The 18160-nt window shown below is 43.7% G+C and overlaps 1 protein-coding gene across 1 annotated transcript in view; it reads left to right on the plus strand.

Annotated features, from left to right (window-relative positions):
• Positions 1–81: 81 nt before the first annotated feature.
• ORC3 (origin recognition complex subunit 3) overlaps positions 82–18160 on the plus strand; it is a 98833-nt gene continuing 80754 nt past the window's right edge. The window contains 2 exon segments of the mRNA XM_030555903.1: positions 82–164; positions 13756–13810. Of these exon segments, the coding sequence (XP_030411763.1) occupies positions 141–164; positions 13756–13810 (79 nt within the window). The 5' untranslated portion in view covers positions 82–140.

Below are 18160 nucleotides of genomic sequence, written 5' to 3' on the forward strand. Positions count from 1 at the left end.
GGAAGTAGTTTTCAAGTTCTCTCTGAGGCTGGAGGAAGTGAACTCGCCCTGTTGTCGAAGATTTGCGCATGCGCCAGTAACTTCTCGCGCGCTCGCTCGAGCGGGCAGAGGTGCTGCACAGGGGAGTGTGAGGGGGCAGGATGAGCACGAGCTCCGTCTCCAAGGTGGGTAGGGGAGGGGGTCACTGACCCCGCGTGGCAGCCCTGCGGCAGCTCAGCGCCGGGATCGAGCCGCCGGCCCAGTCAGTGGGTCGGGGCGGCTCCCGCGGCGCGCTCTGTGCGGGCTGGGGGAAGCGGGTCCGCTCCCCGCCCAGGGCGCTAGGGACTCCGCCGCGAGAGCTCGGCCAAGAAGGAACCTGGAGTGGAGCCCCCGCCCCGCCCGTGGGGCTGGAGTGGAGCCCGCTCTCCTGTGGGGCTGCTGGCCCGACCCTGGGCGGGTAGGAGGCAGGTGTTACAGCAGGGAGGTGGGGCTCGAGGCTCGTGTGCACTGGGGGGGGGGCCTGTTTGTGTAACCCCTTCCCCACGGGACACCCGCCCCCCCAGCCGCCGTACGTTCCCCGGGCCCTCCTTCACCGTTAGAGCAGGAGCGAGCAGTGTTGACTCCTTTTGTTGTGCCTCTTTATAGCAGCCTTGCGTTTGGTTTTTTCTTGTACTCTAAATACATATACTGCATCTCCAGAAACACTCACAGGGCGCAGATGCTGTCTGTACAGCCAGATTGTCTTCCACAGAATTGGAGCAGGTGCAGAACTTTATTCACCTGACTAAAGTCAAATAAGTTCTGGCAGGACCTGTCCCTGACACCCAGCAACAGTAGCATGTGATATGCAACAGAGGAGATATGTACAGATACTATGTCCTGCTGCAGGGAGGAGTGGGATAGAGACCATGGGACTATGTAGTTTTTATTTTGCTACAGGAGTGTGATTAATATGCTGCCTTGCTATTCTGTCATGTACATTGTGTTAGACTGTGCAGAGGTTGTGGGTGATATTGGAATGAGAGGGATGTATACAGGCTTTGTAACAGTGAGGAGGTGGATATGATATAGGGCCTGGGATATTATTTATTCATAGTCTTTTATACCACAGAATATCAGTGTGCTTTGTTAATTAATGATACTGATTATTGAAAACATACAGACTTCTAAACTTATAAGCAACCCTACTATTCATAAAAGCGTGTGTGACCAACAACCATCAATTAAGAGAAATCAGAACAAAACTAAAAGCAAAATAGTGTTCAGTCCAAAGTATGGACTTAGCTACTATGATCCCTGGCTTCATCCCCACAGATTACACTGTTACAACTCATTTTACTTGTGGATGAGGTACAGGTCCTACCCTCATGCAAAAACCAATCTGTTAAGCATCAAAATCAATGTGAGTACATTATTTCAGAACTCCATGCATGCCACTAGCTCCTAGTTTTCTTCAGAACTGAATTTGAGATCAGACCCTAGGACCAGGACTTTAAGTCACTTGAAGTTTGTGGAAAGACTCCTATTGACTTAAATAGGCTTTGGACCAGGGTACTAATCTTTACTTTGCCTGGTCTAGAATTTGACTCATAAAGATTACCTAACTGTCCATACCAACCAAAATCCAATGCTTCATGTGGACAGTGTAGCCAAAGATTAATTTTAGATATTTGGATGTTGGGTTCAATGGAAAGTCCTGCCCCCAAGCTTGACCATTATCAAGATCCAAGTCTTATCTTTTCATTAAAGCTTTCCTGCAGTAAACTCCTATGACCAAAACAGCGCTAGCAAGAGATGAGGGATAAGAAGACTGAGGCCATGGCTACACTGGCGCTTTACAGAACTGCGACTTTCATGCTCAGGGGTGTGAAAAAAACACCCCCCTGAGCGCTGCAAGATACAGCGCTGTAAAGCCTCAGTGTAAACAGTGCCGCAGTGCTGGGAGCGAGGCTCCCAGCGCTGCAAGCTACACCTGTAGAGGATGTGGAGTACGTGCAGCGCTGGGAGAGCTCTCTCCCAGCGCTGGTGCTGCGACCACACTTGAAACTTCGCGCTTTGAAGTGCAAGTGTAGCCATACCCTAAGGTGTGTAGGGAAAGCGCTGCAGTGTGGCCACACTGACAGCTACCAGCGCTGCAGTGTGGCCACATTTGCAGCGCTGTTGGGAGTGGTGCATTGTGGGCAGCTATCCCAGTGTTCAAGTGGCTGCAACGTACTTTTCAAAAAAGGGGAGTGAGGGGGTACGTGGGGGAGAGAGAGAGAGTGGATTTTTGGATCTGTCAGCTCCCTGCGTTGCAAGTTCTAAGGACTGGAACATACACATCACCAACCTGCAGTCAATTTAAAAGTTTGGAGCCCTTCCCCCAGCCCTCTCTTATTCACTACATGCAAATTATGCACTCCTAAATAGCCTTCAGACCACATAAGCAGCTGCTCAACACAGACTCCCCTCTCCCCCTCTGCTGTGTGACTTCTCTCTTCAAGCAAACAGCTGTGAACCTTCCAAAGCAATTCCCCTGCCTGCCTTCACTCGCTCGAGCAAACAGGAGCTGTGTTTGTTTTTTAGATAAGCGGCTCTGGGGAGCTCAGAGTTCAGCCATTCTTCTGGTTTGTTGTGAGCAGGCATTCTGAGATACCTCCTAATACCCTGGAGGCCAATAACAGCGCTTTTGGTGGCCACACTTGATGAGCAGCGCTGCATCACCAGTGCTGCAATCGTTACACCCCAAGCAGACCAGGTGTACAGCCAGCGCTGCAGCCAGGGAGTTGCAGTGCTGGATGTGCCTTGCAGGTGTGGACAGTTAGTAAGTTGCAGCGCTGTAAACCACCACCAGCGCTGCAACTCTTCAGTGTAGCCAAGCCCTGGGATAGGAACAGGTCTTATCTCTCTCACCCCTGGTTTCTTGTCCCAATCTCCATTCCTCAGGCTTCTCATTCTGTTCCTTGTCTTCTTGCCCAGCAAGTCCTATTCCTCATCCTCCAGGATTGTTTTATGTCTTAGTCCCAATCTCTTGCCCCTTCCCATCTAACCAGTCCCAGCTCTTTGTCCAATCTCTCTCTCTCTCCTTCCTGTCCCCACTGGCTCCCAGTCCTAGTCTCCCTCCATGGATACTTCATCCAAGCTCAGTCTTCTCTCTACCTGGCTCATTGACTCTGTCGTTTCCCGTTTTTGCCCCCGGATCCAAACTTCTTGTTTGATCTTAGTTTTCCCTGAACTCTGCAAACTGGCTCCCACTCTCTTCCCTTCCACTGTTTCCCTCATTGGTTCCTAGTCTGCTTGCTCAATAGATTCCAGCCTTCCCTCTGCTCCCAGTCCCAGCCTCCTTGCCCAGCCAGTCCCAGTTTCTCTCCCACTTTCAGTCTCAGTTTCATCAGATACCTTGTCCAGTCTACTCCTTTTCTTACCCCTAGTCCAGCTTTTCTATCCTCTGTTTTTGAATTGGATGGCTTACTCTTCTAGCAGCCTGGGTGCCAGCAGAGCAGGCCGTTGAGAATATGTCTAACTGCAGTTTGAAACCCGTGACTGGCCTGACTTGGGCTTATGGGTTTGTTTAACTGTGATGTGCTTGGGCTGGGTCTGGGACCCAGTGAGGTAGGAGGGAGCATGCTCAGTCATACTATGGAGATGGCACATATGCAGTCTCGAGGTCCACATGAGGATCTGTGAGAAGCTCAAACATGCTTAGTGAGAATGGAATCTTCAGATATATTATCTGCTGAAATTGAAGAAGTCTTAACTGAGCATAGGTGAGTTGTGATTTTTCAGAGGCTTGCAACTTGGCCAAATTTGGGTAAATTTTCACAGGAACAGCAAAAGGCCCATCCCTGGAAAAGGCACTCTCCTGCCACATTTCAAGTCCCTGTTCCACAGCATTGGGTCACTAGAGCTATTCAGAGGAAAGGTTGTCAGAATTTTTTTACTAGGGCAAAAGAACGTATTTTTCTCTAGCCTAATTCTCAGAAGCAGCTAAACCATTTTAGCTGGAATTTTCCAAAAAAAAAAAAAAATCAGAATGAGGCAGATACTAGGCCTGAAAAATTTCAGCCCAAATGGGTAAAATTCACAAAGTTATAAGCAACTGAAAACGGAGTCTTATATTCGGAAGTGTCAGACAACCTTAATAATAGTATGTATTTGGCCTATGATACCTACACAATATGTATACACTGCAGCTGTTAGCATGCTTCCTAGCACGAGTAGATAGATGTGCTGGCTCTGTGCAGGCTAACCTCCTAAAATAGCTGTGTGGTCATGACAACTCAGGCTCACCATATATGAGAAAAGTAGCTAGGTGGGTTTATACTCGGGCAACTAGCCTGAGCTGCTGCCTGCATTACTGTGGCCACAGTACTATTTTTAGCTCAAGCTGACAGCGTGTGTCTGTCTACCCATGCTAGGAAGCATGCTGTCAGCTGCAGTGAAGACAGATCCACAGAGGGAATGAGAGCATGTGAACCCCTTTGTGTGATATTCTCTGTTCTATAAATCACCCATCAAAGGGGTTATCAGGTTCCCTCCCACAATGTAACAGTTTTTTTGTATCTCCTGTGCAGTATATCAAACACACTCCAGTGATTACACACACTTGTGTGCATACCTTCTGCTGCTGCCCATTTTATGTGGATTATCCTGATGATTTGTGTGTGTGGTGCTGTAGTGCTTGTGACTGATGTAACACACTTTGTCTGCTGTACCTTTTTCATTACACTTCACATTCTGACCCTGCCAATGTTAGTGACATCTTAAAATGGACAGAAGTAAAACTGATATGCAGCTGCACTGAGCACTAGCTCTGCTGCTGCAGATGGAGATTGTGCTTTTTTTTTTTTTTTTTTTAAACACAAATCTGGTTTGGCACTTCCTTCTGTTGCCATGGAGCACTTCTCCTGTGTCCCTCATGAGACTAATATTGGTGATCAAAGATTTAAATGAAATAGTGTTTGCTGTCCATGTACATGTATTATTTTAAATCACTCCTGTATGTCTCTTGACTCTGAATTAAAAGTCTAGATCTGGTTTAAGATTAGGTTTAGGATTGTGGCAGCTATTTACAAGGGGGTAATGGTCTCAAAATTGAATCCAAAATTTGGGGTCTTCCTCCTCAGCTATGTGTTACTTGGCAGTAGGTCTGTAGTGAATCCTCTAGAGGACTGCAAGGTCCCTTGCTTGTGGCATCTGTCTTCTACAGTGGTTCTCCTTTTTTCTTTTTACTCTGTAGCCTTGTATACCCTGACGTTTTTAGGGCAATCTTCCACCATTGCATGGGCAAATCTGATTTTTACCATCATATCATCTTGACTTGTTCTGATCAGAGTTAGATGACATGGGTAAAAATGCCAGTGTAGATCCCTCCACAAAGGCCTTTCCCAGCATTGTATGTCATCTCTGTGAGAAGAGGATTGTATTGCTTCTCTCTGTTGTCATTGGTATGATGGGAACCTATGGTGTTTCATGGTGGGGCATTGAATCCCTACTTCATGTTTTATAGGGGTTGTACTTTATCGTGTTTGTTCCGTTCTAGAAATAGCAACTTAAATTTCCTTTCTTTCTTTTAAGACCTGTTGGAGTTTTTCTTTACTTCAGGGAAATTGAGTCTGTACTCACCAGGGAATTGGTGGGAGGAAGAAATCAGGGGAGATCTGTGTGTGTTGAATTGGCTAGCCTGATTTTGCATTCCCTCTGGGTGAAGAGGAAAGTGCTTTTGTTTCCAGGACTGGAAACGGAGAGGGGGAGTCACTCTGTTTGGATTCACAGAGCTTGTGTCTGTGTATCTCTCCAGGAGCACCTGGAGGGGGGAAGGGAAAAAGGATTATTTCCCTTTGTTGTGAGACTCAAGGGATTTGGGTCTTGGGGTCCCCAGGGAAGGTTTTTCAGTGGGACCAGAGTGCCCCAAAACACTCTAATTTTTTGGGTGGTGGCAGCAAGTACCAGGTCCAAGCTGGTAGCTAAGCTTGGAGGTTTTCATGCTAACCCCCATAGTTTGGACGCTAAGGTCCAAATCTGGGACTAAGGTTATGACACATGTTTTATAGGGGTTGTACTTTATCGTGTTTGTTCCATTCTAGAAATAGCAACTTAAATTTCCTTTCTTTATTTTTCCTTTCAAGTTACATTTTGCTGTTATTTTTAAACGCACTGTCTGATATATTTTGATGTCCTACTTTTTTTCTTTTTAGGAACTATAATCATTTTTAACCACAAACAGCTTTGTATTTTTAAAATGTTTTTTATAAATTGTGAAACCATGTGTTATTTTGAAAGTCTAGCTCTCTCCTTTGAGAAACGACTTGTTGCACCATATTGTAGTTAGTCATTTTCCCAAAGTAAGACATCACCTCCCCCACTCCAGATGTTTTGAAACAAATCTAATTAGGACTTACAGTTTTAAATATATTCTGTCTTCCTTTCACATAGATATGCTGTAGCCTTGCTACTTCACTCTGATATTATCAGATTTTGTAAGCCAAGCACAGTTGGTGAGCAGGTGCTTAGAGTGGAAACCTCAAAGGGAAAATTCAGGTGCTGCAGGAAATGGTAAATTCAGTAGGTGATACTCTCCCTCTGAGTCAGTACTGAATGTGCGTCTCCTGCATGATTTTAGGAGAGATTGGATCTCGAGAGAGATTATCTTTCAGGTGAGATATAAAATATAGGTCCTTACCACTATTGTTAAGAGTGGGGGTGCTGCCTCTATTAGACTGGCCCAGTTTGAGTAGTTAAAATATTTAATTTCCCCTGCATGTCAATTGGATATGATATTCCTCACTTCCTGTCTTAAGATAATATGTAGTTTTGCTGTGTACTGTTTCAGTTGGTGTGGTTCACCCTAGCATGAGTGCATGGTAGGTGAACTAAAGGATTTCTTCTCTTGCCAATACACTTTGGAAACCCATCTGAATGAAAACTGTTATGTTGCACTTAACTGCATAATCCAGTTATGCATAAAATGGTCATGATCTGACCTGACCAAATTAGACTGCATAAATTACTATTCTGGTTAATATCATGATGGTTTATTGTATGCCGCATTACAAATTGAGGTTCTGATGTAGCTTTCTACAGTGAAACCATTCCAAGTGAATACTCTGAATAATCATGGTATTTTATTATTTTTTTTATCCTTCCACTTTTTTCAATAGCTTTTAGTATATGTGGTAGCATATACCACTGGACATATACAAGAGTACTTATAGATTAATAGAGCCGTAGAGTTTAAAGCCAGAATAGACAAGTAGATCATCTAGTCTGGCCTTCAGTATACCACGGACCATTAAATTTTACCCAGTTACCTTTGAGCCCAATAACTTGTGTTGGGTTAGACAGAGCATCTCTCCTAGAAATGCATCTTGTGTTCAACTGAAAATATCAAGTTATGGAGACTGATGTGAAAACTTACACTGCTGTTCATTCCATTGGGTAACTGCAGAGTCTTTATGTAAACATTAAAGTAGCAGTCAAAATTAGGCACATAAGTTAACTACTAAATATCATTTATGAATTGTGTGCTCTTGCGTGGTGTTGCATGGAATGCAGCTATGCTCGGAAAATTCATGCACATTTTTTTTCAGCATTGATGCATCTGCACTGGTGCTACCAGTGAGGGAAACTGTTGTCAGCTGAGCAGCCATTTGTACCACTATCTCATTTAATCCTGCTTATACAAAATTGTTGGAATCCCTTAATTAACCTGTGATGGACCATCTGAATAGTTAGTGCTCTGAGAAAAGCTGGATGACAAAGTTTACACCCAGTTGATGACCTTGCCTACATTTTTTAAGAGTTTGGTGGTATAGACATACCGGTAGAGCTATATCAGCAAACCTACTATACCTCTACTGGTATGTCATGTCAGTAACATTTTAAAACTTCTAGAATTTATAATTTAGTTCCTTATGAATTTTAATGTAAAGTTGCAATAGCACAAGCTTCAAATTATTTTTTACAAAGCATCCAATTGATTTAAATCAATGACTTAAAAAAAAATTACATGATTTAAATCATCTTGATTAAAAGCATGTACTCAGGTGTCCAGCACTGCAAGAGAATATTTAAATTATTCATGTTTTAATTGAATTTAAAATATGTTGAAATGCTGTGTTCGTATTTAGTTTTTTAAACTGTTTTAAAACAAAATCTAAAGTTTGGGCCATAAGTGATTTTATTAGAAATTAAAACATTTGGTATCTGAGAGCAGGGGTGAATTTGCACATACACAAATGCATGTGTATTTGCATGTCTAATTTTCACTTGCAGTTAGTCTAATAGTGCCTGTAAATAGTCACTTTGGCACATAACTTGTCGTGTGTGTGTCATATTCATATGTGCAATGAAAAGAGAAAAGTTCATGATTTCCTGTCTGATGTTTGAAAATTAGGCTTTTTCTTTTTATATGTATTCCATCTACTTTGAACTGACATTGTTAATCAGATATCTGTTTTTACACTGCCTGTTACAATTTACCTTTTTGAGAAGTAAGGGAAGTTCTTTCGCTCCGGGTCAGAATCTTCTAGTCTAGGTTTAGTAATCTATCTTTGGTTGTGTAGAAGTTCCTATTTGGAAATATAGGACTTGACATACAAAATCAGACTATCTATTTTAGGTATTTCTGTGCTCCCCAATACTTTAGTGTCTGAGCACCTCACAATGTTTAGTGTTTTTATTGTCACAACGCCTTTGTTGGTGGGTGTTTATGCATTACCCCCATTTTACTGATAGGGAACCGAGGCACAAAGAGACCAAAGAGACTTGCCACACAGGACATCTGTGATGGAACAGAGAGTTGAACCTAAGTCTACCAAATCCCAAACTAATGCCTTATCTGCTGCAGAAGCCTTCCTTTCTTGGAACTGTGGTCCTTTTAATCCAGCATCCTCTATCTCACAGTGGCCAGTACCAGATGCTTCAGAGGAAAGTGCATATAACCTTGTATTAGACAGATGTAGGATAATCTGCCCTCCACATTCTCCTCCTAATCCCTAATAGTTAAATATTGGATTAAACCCTGAAGTATGAGGTTTAATATCTCTTCCAACAGCATATGTTAGCATTAACTATTACTTTGTATCCATGTAAACATCCAATCCCTTTTTGAATCTTGCTAAGGTTTTGGACCCAACAGCATCATTTAGCAGTGAGCTCCACAGTTTATTTACATGTTCTGTGGAAAAAAATAGTTACTCTTCTTGGCTTTGAATTTGCGATATTTTAATTTCATCAAATGCCTTCTTGTTCTTGTGTTACGTGACAGAGAGAACAGAAGTTCTTGATTTACCTTCTCTGTATCATCCATCATTTTATGTCCCCTCTATTCATTTCCTTTCTAAGATACACAGTTTTAATATTTTCAGTCTTTGTATGAAGTTTATGCCCCTAATTTTTTGTTGTTGTCCTTCTGTGAGCCCCCTTTAATTCTGCAATAAATGCTTTGAGATGGGGGACCAATATTGTACCCAGTATTCTAGATGAGGCTCTATTATTGATTCATATAAATGTCATTGTAATAATTTCTGTATTATTCTCCATCCTATTCCATGTGCATCTCAGCATCTAGTTTGCTTTTTTGATCACTGCTGCACATTTTTTGATCACTGCTGCACATTAAGCAGAGGTCTTTATTGAGATGTCCACAGTGACACCCCAAGTCCCTCTGCTGAGTTGATGGAGTTAATTAAGATGTGTGAATAGTTATTTTGTTTTTATCAATGTTGAACTCCTTTTATTTTGTTGTACATTCACATGTTGGTGTGGTCCCTCTGATGTTCCTCAGAGATCTCTCTGCCCTTGACTAACCTAAATTACTTTACCTGCAAATTGTGCCCTCATTGCTGAACCACATGTTCTGGCTCATTAATAAATAAGTATATTAAACAACATTGGACCTGGTACAGAATCTAGAGGTGCCCCACTGTTAACCTTTTGCCCTGGTGAAAACTGTCTGTTTTTTTCCTACTTTTTTGTTACATGTCTCTTACCCAGTGTTACAGAGGGAATAATAAGCCCATGAATGCTACCCAGAGCTTTGTTGAGGCTATTCCCTTGAGTTCTTTTCCATGGATGATTTATAAATGTAATCTTAAATCTATAAATATGAGGAGGAAATTCCAAGTGTTAATAGAGTGGGCTCTGCTGCTTTTCACAAGTTCCAGGGCTTTTTACTTTTCATAATCACTGTGAAATTATTGAGGTGTTGTGTGTATGATTGAATTTCTGCCTCCTTTTGAAGTTAGCCAGAAGGGAAACACTGTGAACCTGATTATTCACTTGCTTGTATCAATTTTTATGCCTGTGTAACTTCATGGAATTTAATGGATGGTGCTTTACACCAGTACTAGTGAGAGAAGACTCAGGTCCTATTTTTCCCACTAAGGGAAAGTCTGCATACACTTTGAGTATCCAGTTTGGTTAAATCTGTGTATCTTCATGGTGTGGATACTCTTAAATCACACTGATCATCTAGTTTCATTTCTTGCATAACACAAGCCATATAATTTTGCACAGGAATTACTGTGTGAAACTCTGTGGCCTGTGGTATTCATGAGGTCAGACTAGATAATCATGATGGTCCCTTCTAGATTTAAATTTTTTGATTTTTATTAAATTCGTTTGAGTGCCTTAAATTGATTTAGCTTAATCAATATAAGGCACTCTTAAACTGATTTCCGAATGTCCACACTAGGGTATTGGAGTAATTAGCAAAACCAGCTTCTAAGATTCTTACTTTTGTACTGGTGGTCGCTGGGCGCCTGACCAGCAGCTGCCCTCTCCAGCCACCCAGCTCTGAAGGCAGCATAGATGTAAGAGTGGCAATACCACGATCCCTCTAAGGCCATGTCTACATCTAAAATTTTGCAGCGCTGGTTGTTACAGCTGTATTAGTACAGCTGTATAGGGCCAGCGCTGCAGAGTGGCCACACTTACAGCAACCAGCGCTGCAAGTGGTGTTAGATGTGGCCACACTGCAGCGCTGTTGGGTGGCTTCAAGGGGGGTTCCGGGACGAGAGAGCAAACCGGGAAAGGAAACCAGCTTCGCCGCGGTTTGCTCTCTCGGTCCCGGAGCCAGCCAGCAAACCGCAGGGAAGGAGACCTGCTTGCTCGGGGTTCCGGGACCGAGAGAGCAAACCGCGGCGAAGCTGGTCTCCTTTCCCGGTTTGCTGGGTGGCTCCGGGACCGAGAGAGCAAACCGCGGCGAAGCTGGTCTCCTTTCCCGGTTTGCTCTCTCGGTCCCGGAACCCCGAGCAAGCAGGTCTCCTTCCCTGCGGTTTGCTGGGTGGCTCCGGGACCGAGAGAGCAAACCGCGGCGTTCCCGGTTTGCTCTCTCGGTCCCGGAACCCCGAGCAAGCAGGTCTCCTTCCCTGCGGTTTGCTGGGTGGCTCCGGGAACGCGAGAGCAAACCGCGGCGAAGCTGGTCTCCTTTCCCGGTTTGCTCTCTCGGTCCCGGAACCCCGAGCAAGCAGGTCTCCTTCCCTGCGGTTTGCTGGGTGGCTCCGGGACCGAGAGAGCAAACCGGGAAAGGAAACCAGCTTGATTACCAGAGGCTTCCTCCTTCCACGGAGGTCAAGAAAAGCGCTGGTAACTGTCTACATTGGATTACCAGCGCTGGATCACCAGCGCTGGATCCTCTACACCCGAGACAAAACGGGAGTACGGCCAGCGCTGCAAACAGGGAGTTGCAGCGCTGGTGGTGCCCTGCAGATGTGTACACCTTCAAAGTTGCAGCGCTGTAACTCCCTCACCAGCGCTGCAACTTTCTGATGTAGACAAGCCCTTGTGACCCCCTGCAACTTTTGGATCAGGACTCCAATCTGAGAAACACTGGTCTCCCCTGCGAAATCAGGATAGTATAGTGTAAAAGCACACACAAGACCAGATTTCATAGTCCGTGATGCGTTTTTCATTGCTGTGAACTCGGTAGGACTCTTAGTATTAGCCACAGTGGGAAATTTTTCTGAATTATTTTCCAGCTATAGGCAGTGCCTGTGTCTTTTATAATTTATAAATGAAAGCTTCAGGTTTTGTATTTTTTCTTTACTTTATTATGAGACATGCTTTACCTGCTTTCATTTTGTCTTAAAGTATCTGCATTGTTTCCTGTTGTGTTCTGTGTCACTAGTTGAGAGAAGAAGTATAAGGAAATGGGGGTGAGAGAGGGATTGTTTTCAGATCTAGATTCCAGGAGTCTTCATAGATCCTTCCAGACCCAGGAGTTTCTTCTTTTGTGGTAAAGCAAAGGTTTTAGTTATTCCCATGAATTCTGTGTGTTTTGAAAAGCTTGTATCATTTTTTTTATAGCGAATGTAGTTTTAGGAAGCAAGGTGAGTTAGTACTTACTTACTGTTTGCATATTTGTGGTTTACTACCACGCTTTGTTGATGATTTGTTCTGTTGTATTTTTTTTCTGCTACGGTGATCAACAGTGTAATAGTTAGTAGTATTGACATTTAAATGCCATCTTTCGGTTTTGAAGTTAACTCAATAAGACAAATGAGTTTGAACTGTTTCAAATTTTCTCTAGATGCAGGAAGACAACATTGCATTCCCGTTTTCAAGGTTGTCTTCACAATTTTGGGCTAGAAACATAACTTTTAAAAATTACATCTTGGATTTTGGAGCACAATTCTGCAGCAAGGGATAGAATCTGCTGCAAATTCTATGACTGCAAATTTGCATGATACATGAATACACAGGACCCTAAATGTAAATACATATAATATTTGAGTCACTGTATATCCTACTGATATATTGGTCTGCTCCTGCATCCTTCACTCACATGAGTAATCTTGAAGTCTGTGGGACTGTTCACAGGAGTAAGATCTGCCTGATTGTGCCCACGTCAATATCATCATTCAAAGTCAAAACTGATAAATCTTGAAAATATTCTCCTAAAGCTAGTAAAACTTGGTAATTACCAACTGGGATTAGTAAATACTAATGGGAAATTTAGTATATCCATTGGGAGTGAACAGACAATTACTGTAAAAGACAGCACAGAATGCTTTCCATTTGATTTCCATGCCAACTGTTCTGTCTAGCTGTCTGTGATTTGTTTGCATTATTTATTAATAGTGTTTTTATATTAGATTTGTAGTTACTGTCAAAGTACATACTTCAGTGAACAAAGTATGTCCCCAAAAATTGGAAGAATTCTTAGAGATATGTTATAGATGTTCATCTCAACAGTGCCACTAAAGAAAAGTTAATCTTTAACCTTCATCTTAGCAATTTGGATTTGCCCATGGTTGTTGATTTCTGCCTTATTTCAATATCTGAATTTTGCATCCTACTGTTCTTTGCATACAGTATAATTAATTTACTGCTTAGTCTCAGTATCCTTACATTTGTTTTTAAAGTGTTAATAGAGTAGCTCTTCCATGTATCAATTGACTTGTTTTAATTTCTTCACTTTATTAATTACTGTTTAGTAACATTTCTTGTCACAACATGTTGATTGGTAGATGGAGTTAAAAACCTATGGAAGGTAGAAAACTCCAGCCCAAGGTTCAGAGATGATGCTTTGGACTCTGGAAAGAACAAAAGGGGGATACTACTTTCCGTTGGCTTCCAGCTTGAAAGAAGAAGTGAAAGTCCAGATGGACTAATTTCTCCATTGCTGCAATCACAGAATCTTAATGTCCTTAAGATATTGAAAGGCCAGTTCAGAATTAACAAATGTTGTTTTATTGGATATTTGTCTTTTTCTGTTTGTTCCCTGTGTGTGTCGAGAATTCTGATGAGATGGAAACTCACTCTGAAGTTCACATTTTGCTTGCTACCCTCTAGGGCTGCTTTGTGTTTAAACCAAGTTCCAAGAAGAGAAGGATATCGTCATCAAAAGGTTAGTGCATTTTAGTATATATTGCTATGCTTTAGAAAGGATCACTTGATCCCATAAGCCTCAACTCTGATTTTATTCTGTAATGCCCACATATGGATTTTATTTACTCCCCAATGCCAACACAGTATTGAAGAGCTGTCATCTCTTTAGCAGCAGCACCCCAACTAGTTATTAACTGCTATGAAATTTCTTCATCTCCAGAGCTCTGCCTTCATTGCCTTCTTCATCTTCATAGAAATCTTTTTTCAGGAAAACTTTCTCCATACTGTCATAAACAGATATTTTGTCAAGCCAATAAACAATAACTGATAAATCAAAGGAGAACCATCATTGGTAGGCACTGAATATTTTTGCCTAATCAGAAATGATGCGTCATTCAGCATGCCAATCATATTTTACTTTGCTTATCTGATTTTGGTGAGTTAAGAGGTCAGGAAAAAGCCCTTTGTACCCCTAAGGTTCTTGTCCATTGTTCCTCATTATTTATGCTTTCCATCCGTCAGCCCCCATGTAGTATTCTCCATCTGAGAAGAACTAGACAAGACCGACTCCCCTTGGACCTATGACTAGTGCTGCTCAGTTCCTGTTGAAAGCAACTCAAGAGACATCCTGTCCTTACACTCAGGTTAAGCATGCTGCCTTGGCAGTACTCCTAATCCCTGCTAGCCCCAGAGCTGTCAAAAGGGGTGACAATTTGAATGAAGAAGAGTGCAAGAAAAAAAAGAACAAGATATAGCCAGATTTTAAATCTCATTGGAAAACAGTCTAGACTCTTTTATCACCAGAGGGATATACTGTAACCCCTGCTTTAAAATTAATCCAGAATGATTTTCAGGCCTGGCATGTCTGAAACCTCAGGAGCTGGCGATCGGGAAGTCTAACCTAGGTTTTCTAACTGTCAGTACAGAGCACTACTAGATAACTAAGACAGTGATTGGATTTTATCATGAGATAGACTTGGGACATCACAGTAGAATTTTTCTTTTACTGAAAGCTTTGTTTATGTTAACATTCTGCTAAATTAATCTTGCTAAAACTGATGTTGCTCCAGTTTAGCAGCCATTATGCAATATCACTATCTTGGGAATATTTCAATGAAATTTAATACAAATGTTAACTAATTTGACTGGTTTACAATAGCAAATGTTTAGAATAATCTTTTAAATATCTTTTTTGGGAGATTTAACATGCTACTGGATTAAGTGAAATATCCAGTTAATTGCCACATCCCTAGAAGGGTTGACATTCTCAGATTAAACCGATGCAATTTAATTGAGTAGAAGTCATCTATTTTTTTTAATTTATCTTTTTTAAACCCTGAGCTAAAGAAGAATCCAGGAGTCCTCAAATATACAAATACAAATCAGCTCTCCATCTTTTAGTTGTGCATCTTGTGGATCTGGCCATTGTTAAAAATATTGGCTGGTCACTGCATGTGTGCACATGCACATCCCCTTCTTCCATCATCTACTCAGGACTAGATTTTTTTTATGGTGTTTAGGTACCTAAAGATGCAGATATAGTATCTGGTGGAATTTTCAAAAGTGCCTATGGATCTAGTGCCCATTGGGACTTAAAATCCTATTAAAATCTGATTGAAAATCCCAGTAGGTCCTGAGATGTATCTTTAGGCACCTAAATATCTGTAAGTCTGTCCCTCAGTCCAAGACACTGATTTTGTTTACCTTTCGTTCTGGCTATTCAGAAAATGGACTCCAGGTATGCATTTATAGGTACAAGAGAAGGCCATGCATATGCACAGACGTCTATTAAGGCCTAAGAAATAGGCAGTGCTCCCTTGTTTGTATGTCCAGGTTTTTGGCCGAGTCCTGCAAGATGCTGAGTACTTTCAAATCCTGTTAACTTCAGCCAGAATTGCTGGTACTCGACATCTCTCAGGACCAGTTCTTTGTGCATACTTGCACCTCGCATCTGCTGTCTAGAGACTTGGGGAGGAAAAAACAAAATAATAATTTTGGTATGATCACACACACGTGGTGGTTTGTGTTGCTTTTAGTTAATTTAAAAAAAATAGATATGCAAGACCAAAGTCAGTGGTCACCAACTGGTTGATTGCAATCTCTGGTGGCAGTACAATGTGGCTGCCGCTAAGGCAGACTCCACACCACTCCTGGAAGCTGCCACTGCCGCCTTGGGGGCAGGAGGGCAGAGGTCTCCATCTGTGCTGCTCCTGCCTGCAAGCACTGCCCCCGTAGCTCCCATTGGCCAGGAGAGCTGGAAGGGAGGTGCTTGCGGAGAGGGACAGCGCACGGAGCCACGTGACCCCCTGCCCTCGCACCCTGGGGCCACAGGGTATGTTGGCCCCTTCCGGGAGCGGTGTGGGGCCAGGGTAGGCAGGGAGCCTGCCTTACCCTCGCTGCGCCCGCCGCCGACCCAGGAGCCGCTGGAGGTAAGTGCTGTCCAGCGAGAGACTGCACTCCAACCCCCAGCCCTGAGCCCCCTCCTGGAGCCACCACCTCATACCCCCTCCTGCATCTCAACCCCCAGCCCTGAGCCCCCTTCCAGAGCCAGCACTCCATACCCTCTTCTGCACCCCAACACTCTGCCCCAGCTCAGAGCCCCCTCTTGCACCCAAACTCTCTCCTACAGCTTGCATCCCTCACCCCCTGCCTCAGGGTCACCCCAGAGCACACACCCCCTGCCCCAGCCCAGTGAAGGTCAGGGAAAACAAGTGACGGGAGTGGGGAATGGAGTGACGGGAGCAGGGCTTTGGGGATGGAGTGTGGCCTTGGGGAAGGGGTGGGGTAGTTCCTGATCTTGGTCATAAAAAGGTTGGAGACGACTGGTGTAGGTGAACAATGAGATCTTGAATGGGGGTGCCATTAATCGCCAATAGTGATACATTCACAGGCGCACCAGCTTATTCATTTCTTACTCCTAAGGGAATTATGCGCCAAGAAATTTTAAATTGTGCGCATGATATTTTTTAATTCTGCACATTTTATTTGTCAGTAAGTGCTGCTCCAGCATGGCAGTCGGGAGCACAGGCCACTGGCTGCAGTGATGTGGGCGATCACCATGCAGCTCCCACTTCCCCCAGTACAGAGACTTGGCAGTGAGGCTGCACCTAGGGGGCGGGATAGCTTAGTGGTTTGAGCATTGGCCTGTTAAACCCAGGGTTCAATCCTTGAGGGGGCCATTTAGGGATCTGGGGCAAAATGGATACTTGGTCCTGCTAGTGAAGGCAGGGGGCTGGACTTGATGGCCTTTCGGGGTCCCTTCCAGGTGTGAGTGGGCAGTTCAGCCCAGCAGGATCCAAATGTGGAGGGGCTTAGTATGGGGGTAACCAGGTGTGTGGGGAGAGGTTTCTGTGTGAGGCAATTTGGATGTGGGTGGCTCAGTGATAGCTCTGGATGCTGAGAGGCTCAGTTTGGGGTTCTGGGTACAGGGGCAATGGGATTCTGTAGGGGATTGGGGTGAAGGTGGTTGGGGCTCGGGGGGAGGGTGTGTAGGTATGGGGGGATCAGTGTGGTGGAGTTCTGGGTGTGGGGACTTTTCGGAGGGGACCAGGTGTAGAGGGCTCAGGTTTGTCAGCATGAGGGTTCATTGAGCCTGCTTAAAGGGGGAGCCCCAGCTGCTGCTAAGGGGACGCTGCATGCCTGGCTCACACTCCTTCCTCATGAGTCCCCTGTCTTCTCCATCCCCCTCACTCCCACATTCCCTCCCTTTCATGGTATAATCCCCTACTCTGAACCTTAGCGTCCAAAAGATGGGGTACCAGCATGATTCCTCTAAGCTCAGTTACCAGCTTAGTACTTGTAGCGCTGCCACCAACCAGGAATTCCAGTGCCTGGTACACTCTGGTCCTCCCAAAGCCTTGCCCGGGGACCCCCAAGACCCAGACCCACTGGATTTTAACACAAGGAAAGTAAACCCTTTCCCTCACCGTTGCCTCTCCCAGGCTTCCCCTCTCTGGGTTACCCTGGAAGATCACTGTGATTCAAACTCCTTGAATCTTAAAACAGAGAGGAAAATTCACCTTCTCCCCTCCTTCTCTTTCCCCCTCCAAGACTCTCCCTGAGAGAGAAAGTAATCCTAACACAGAGAGAAATTAACCTTTCTCTCCCCCTTCCCTCCTTTCTCCCCACCAATTCCCTCGTGAATCCAGACCCTGTCCCCTGGGATCTCACACCAGAATAAAAAAACAATCAGGTTCTTAAACAAGAAAAGCTTTTAAATAAAGAAAGAAAAAACAGTAAAAATTATTTTTGTAAATTTAAGATGGAATATGTTACAGGGTCTTTCAGCTATAGCCACTGGGAATACCCTCCCAGCCTAAGTATACAAGTACAAAGTAAAACCCTTTCAGCAAAATACAAATTTGAACTC

Source organism: Gopherus evgoodei, chromosome 3 (assembly GCF_007399415.2).
Source record: "Gopherus evgoodei ecotype Sinaloan lineage chromosome 3, rGopEvg1_v1.p, whole genome shotgun sequence".
Lineage (NCBI taxonomy): Eukaryota > Metazoa > Chordata > Testudines > Testudinidae > Gopherus > Gopherus evgoodei.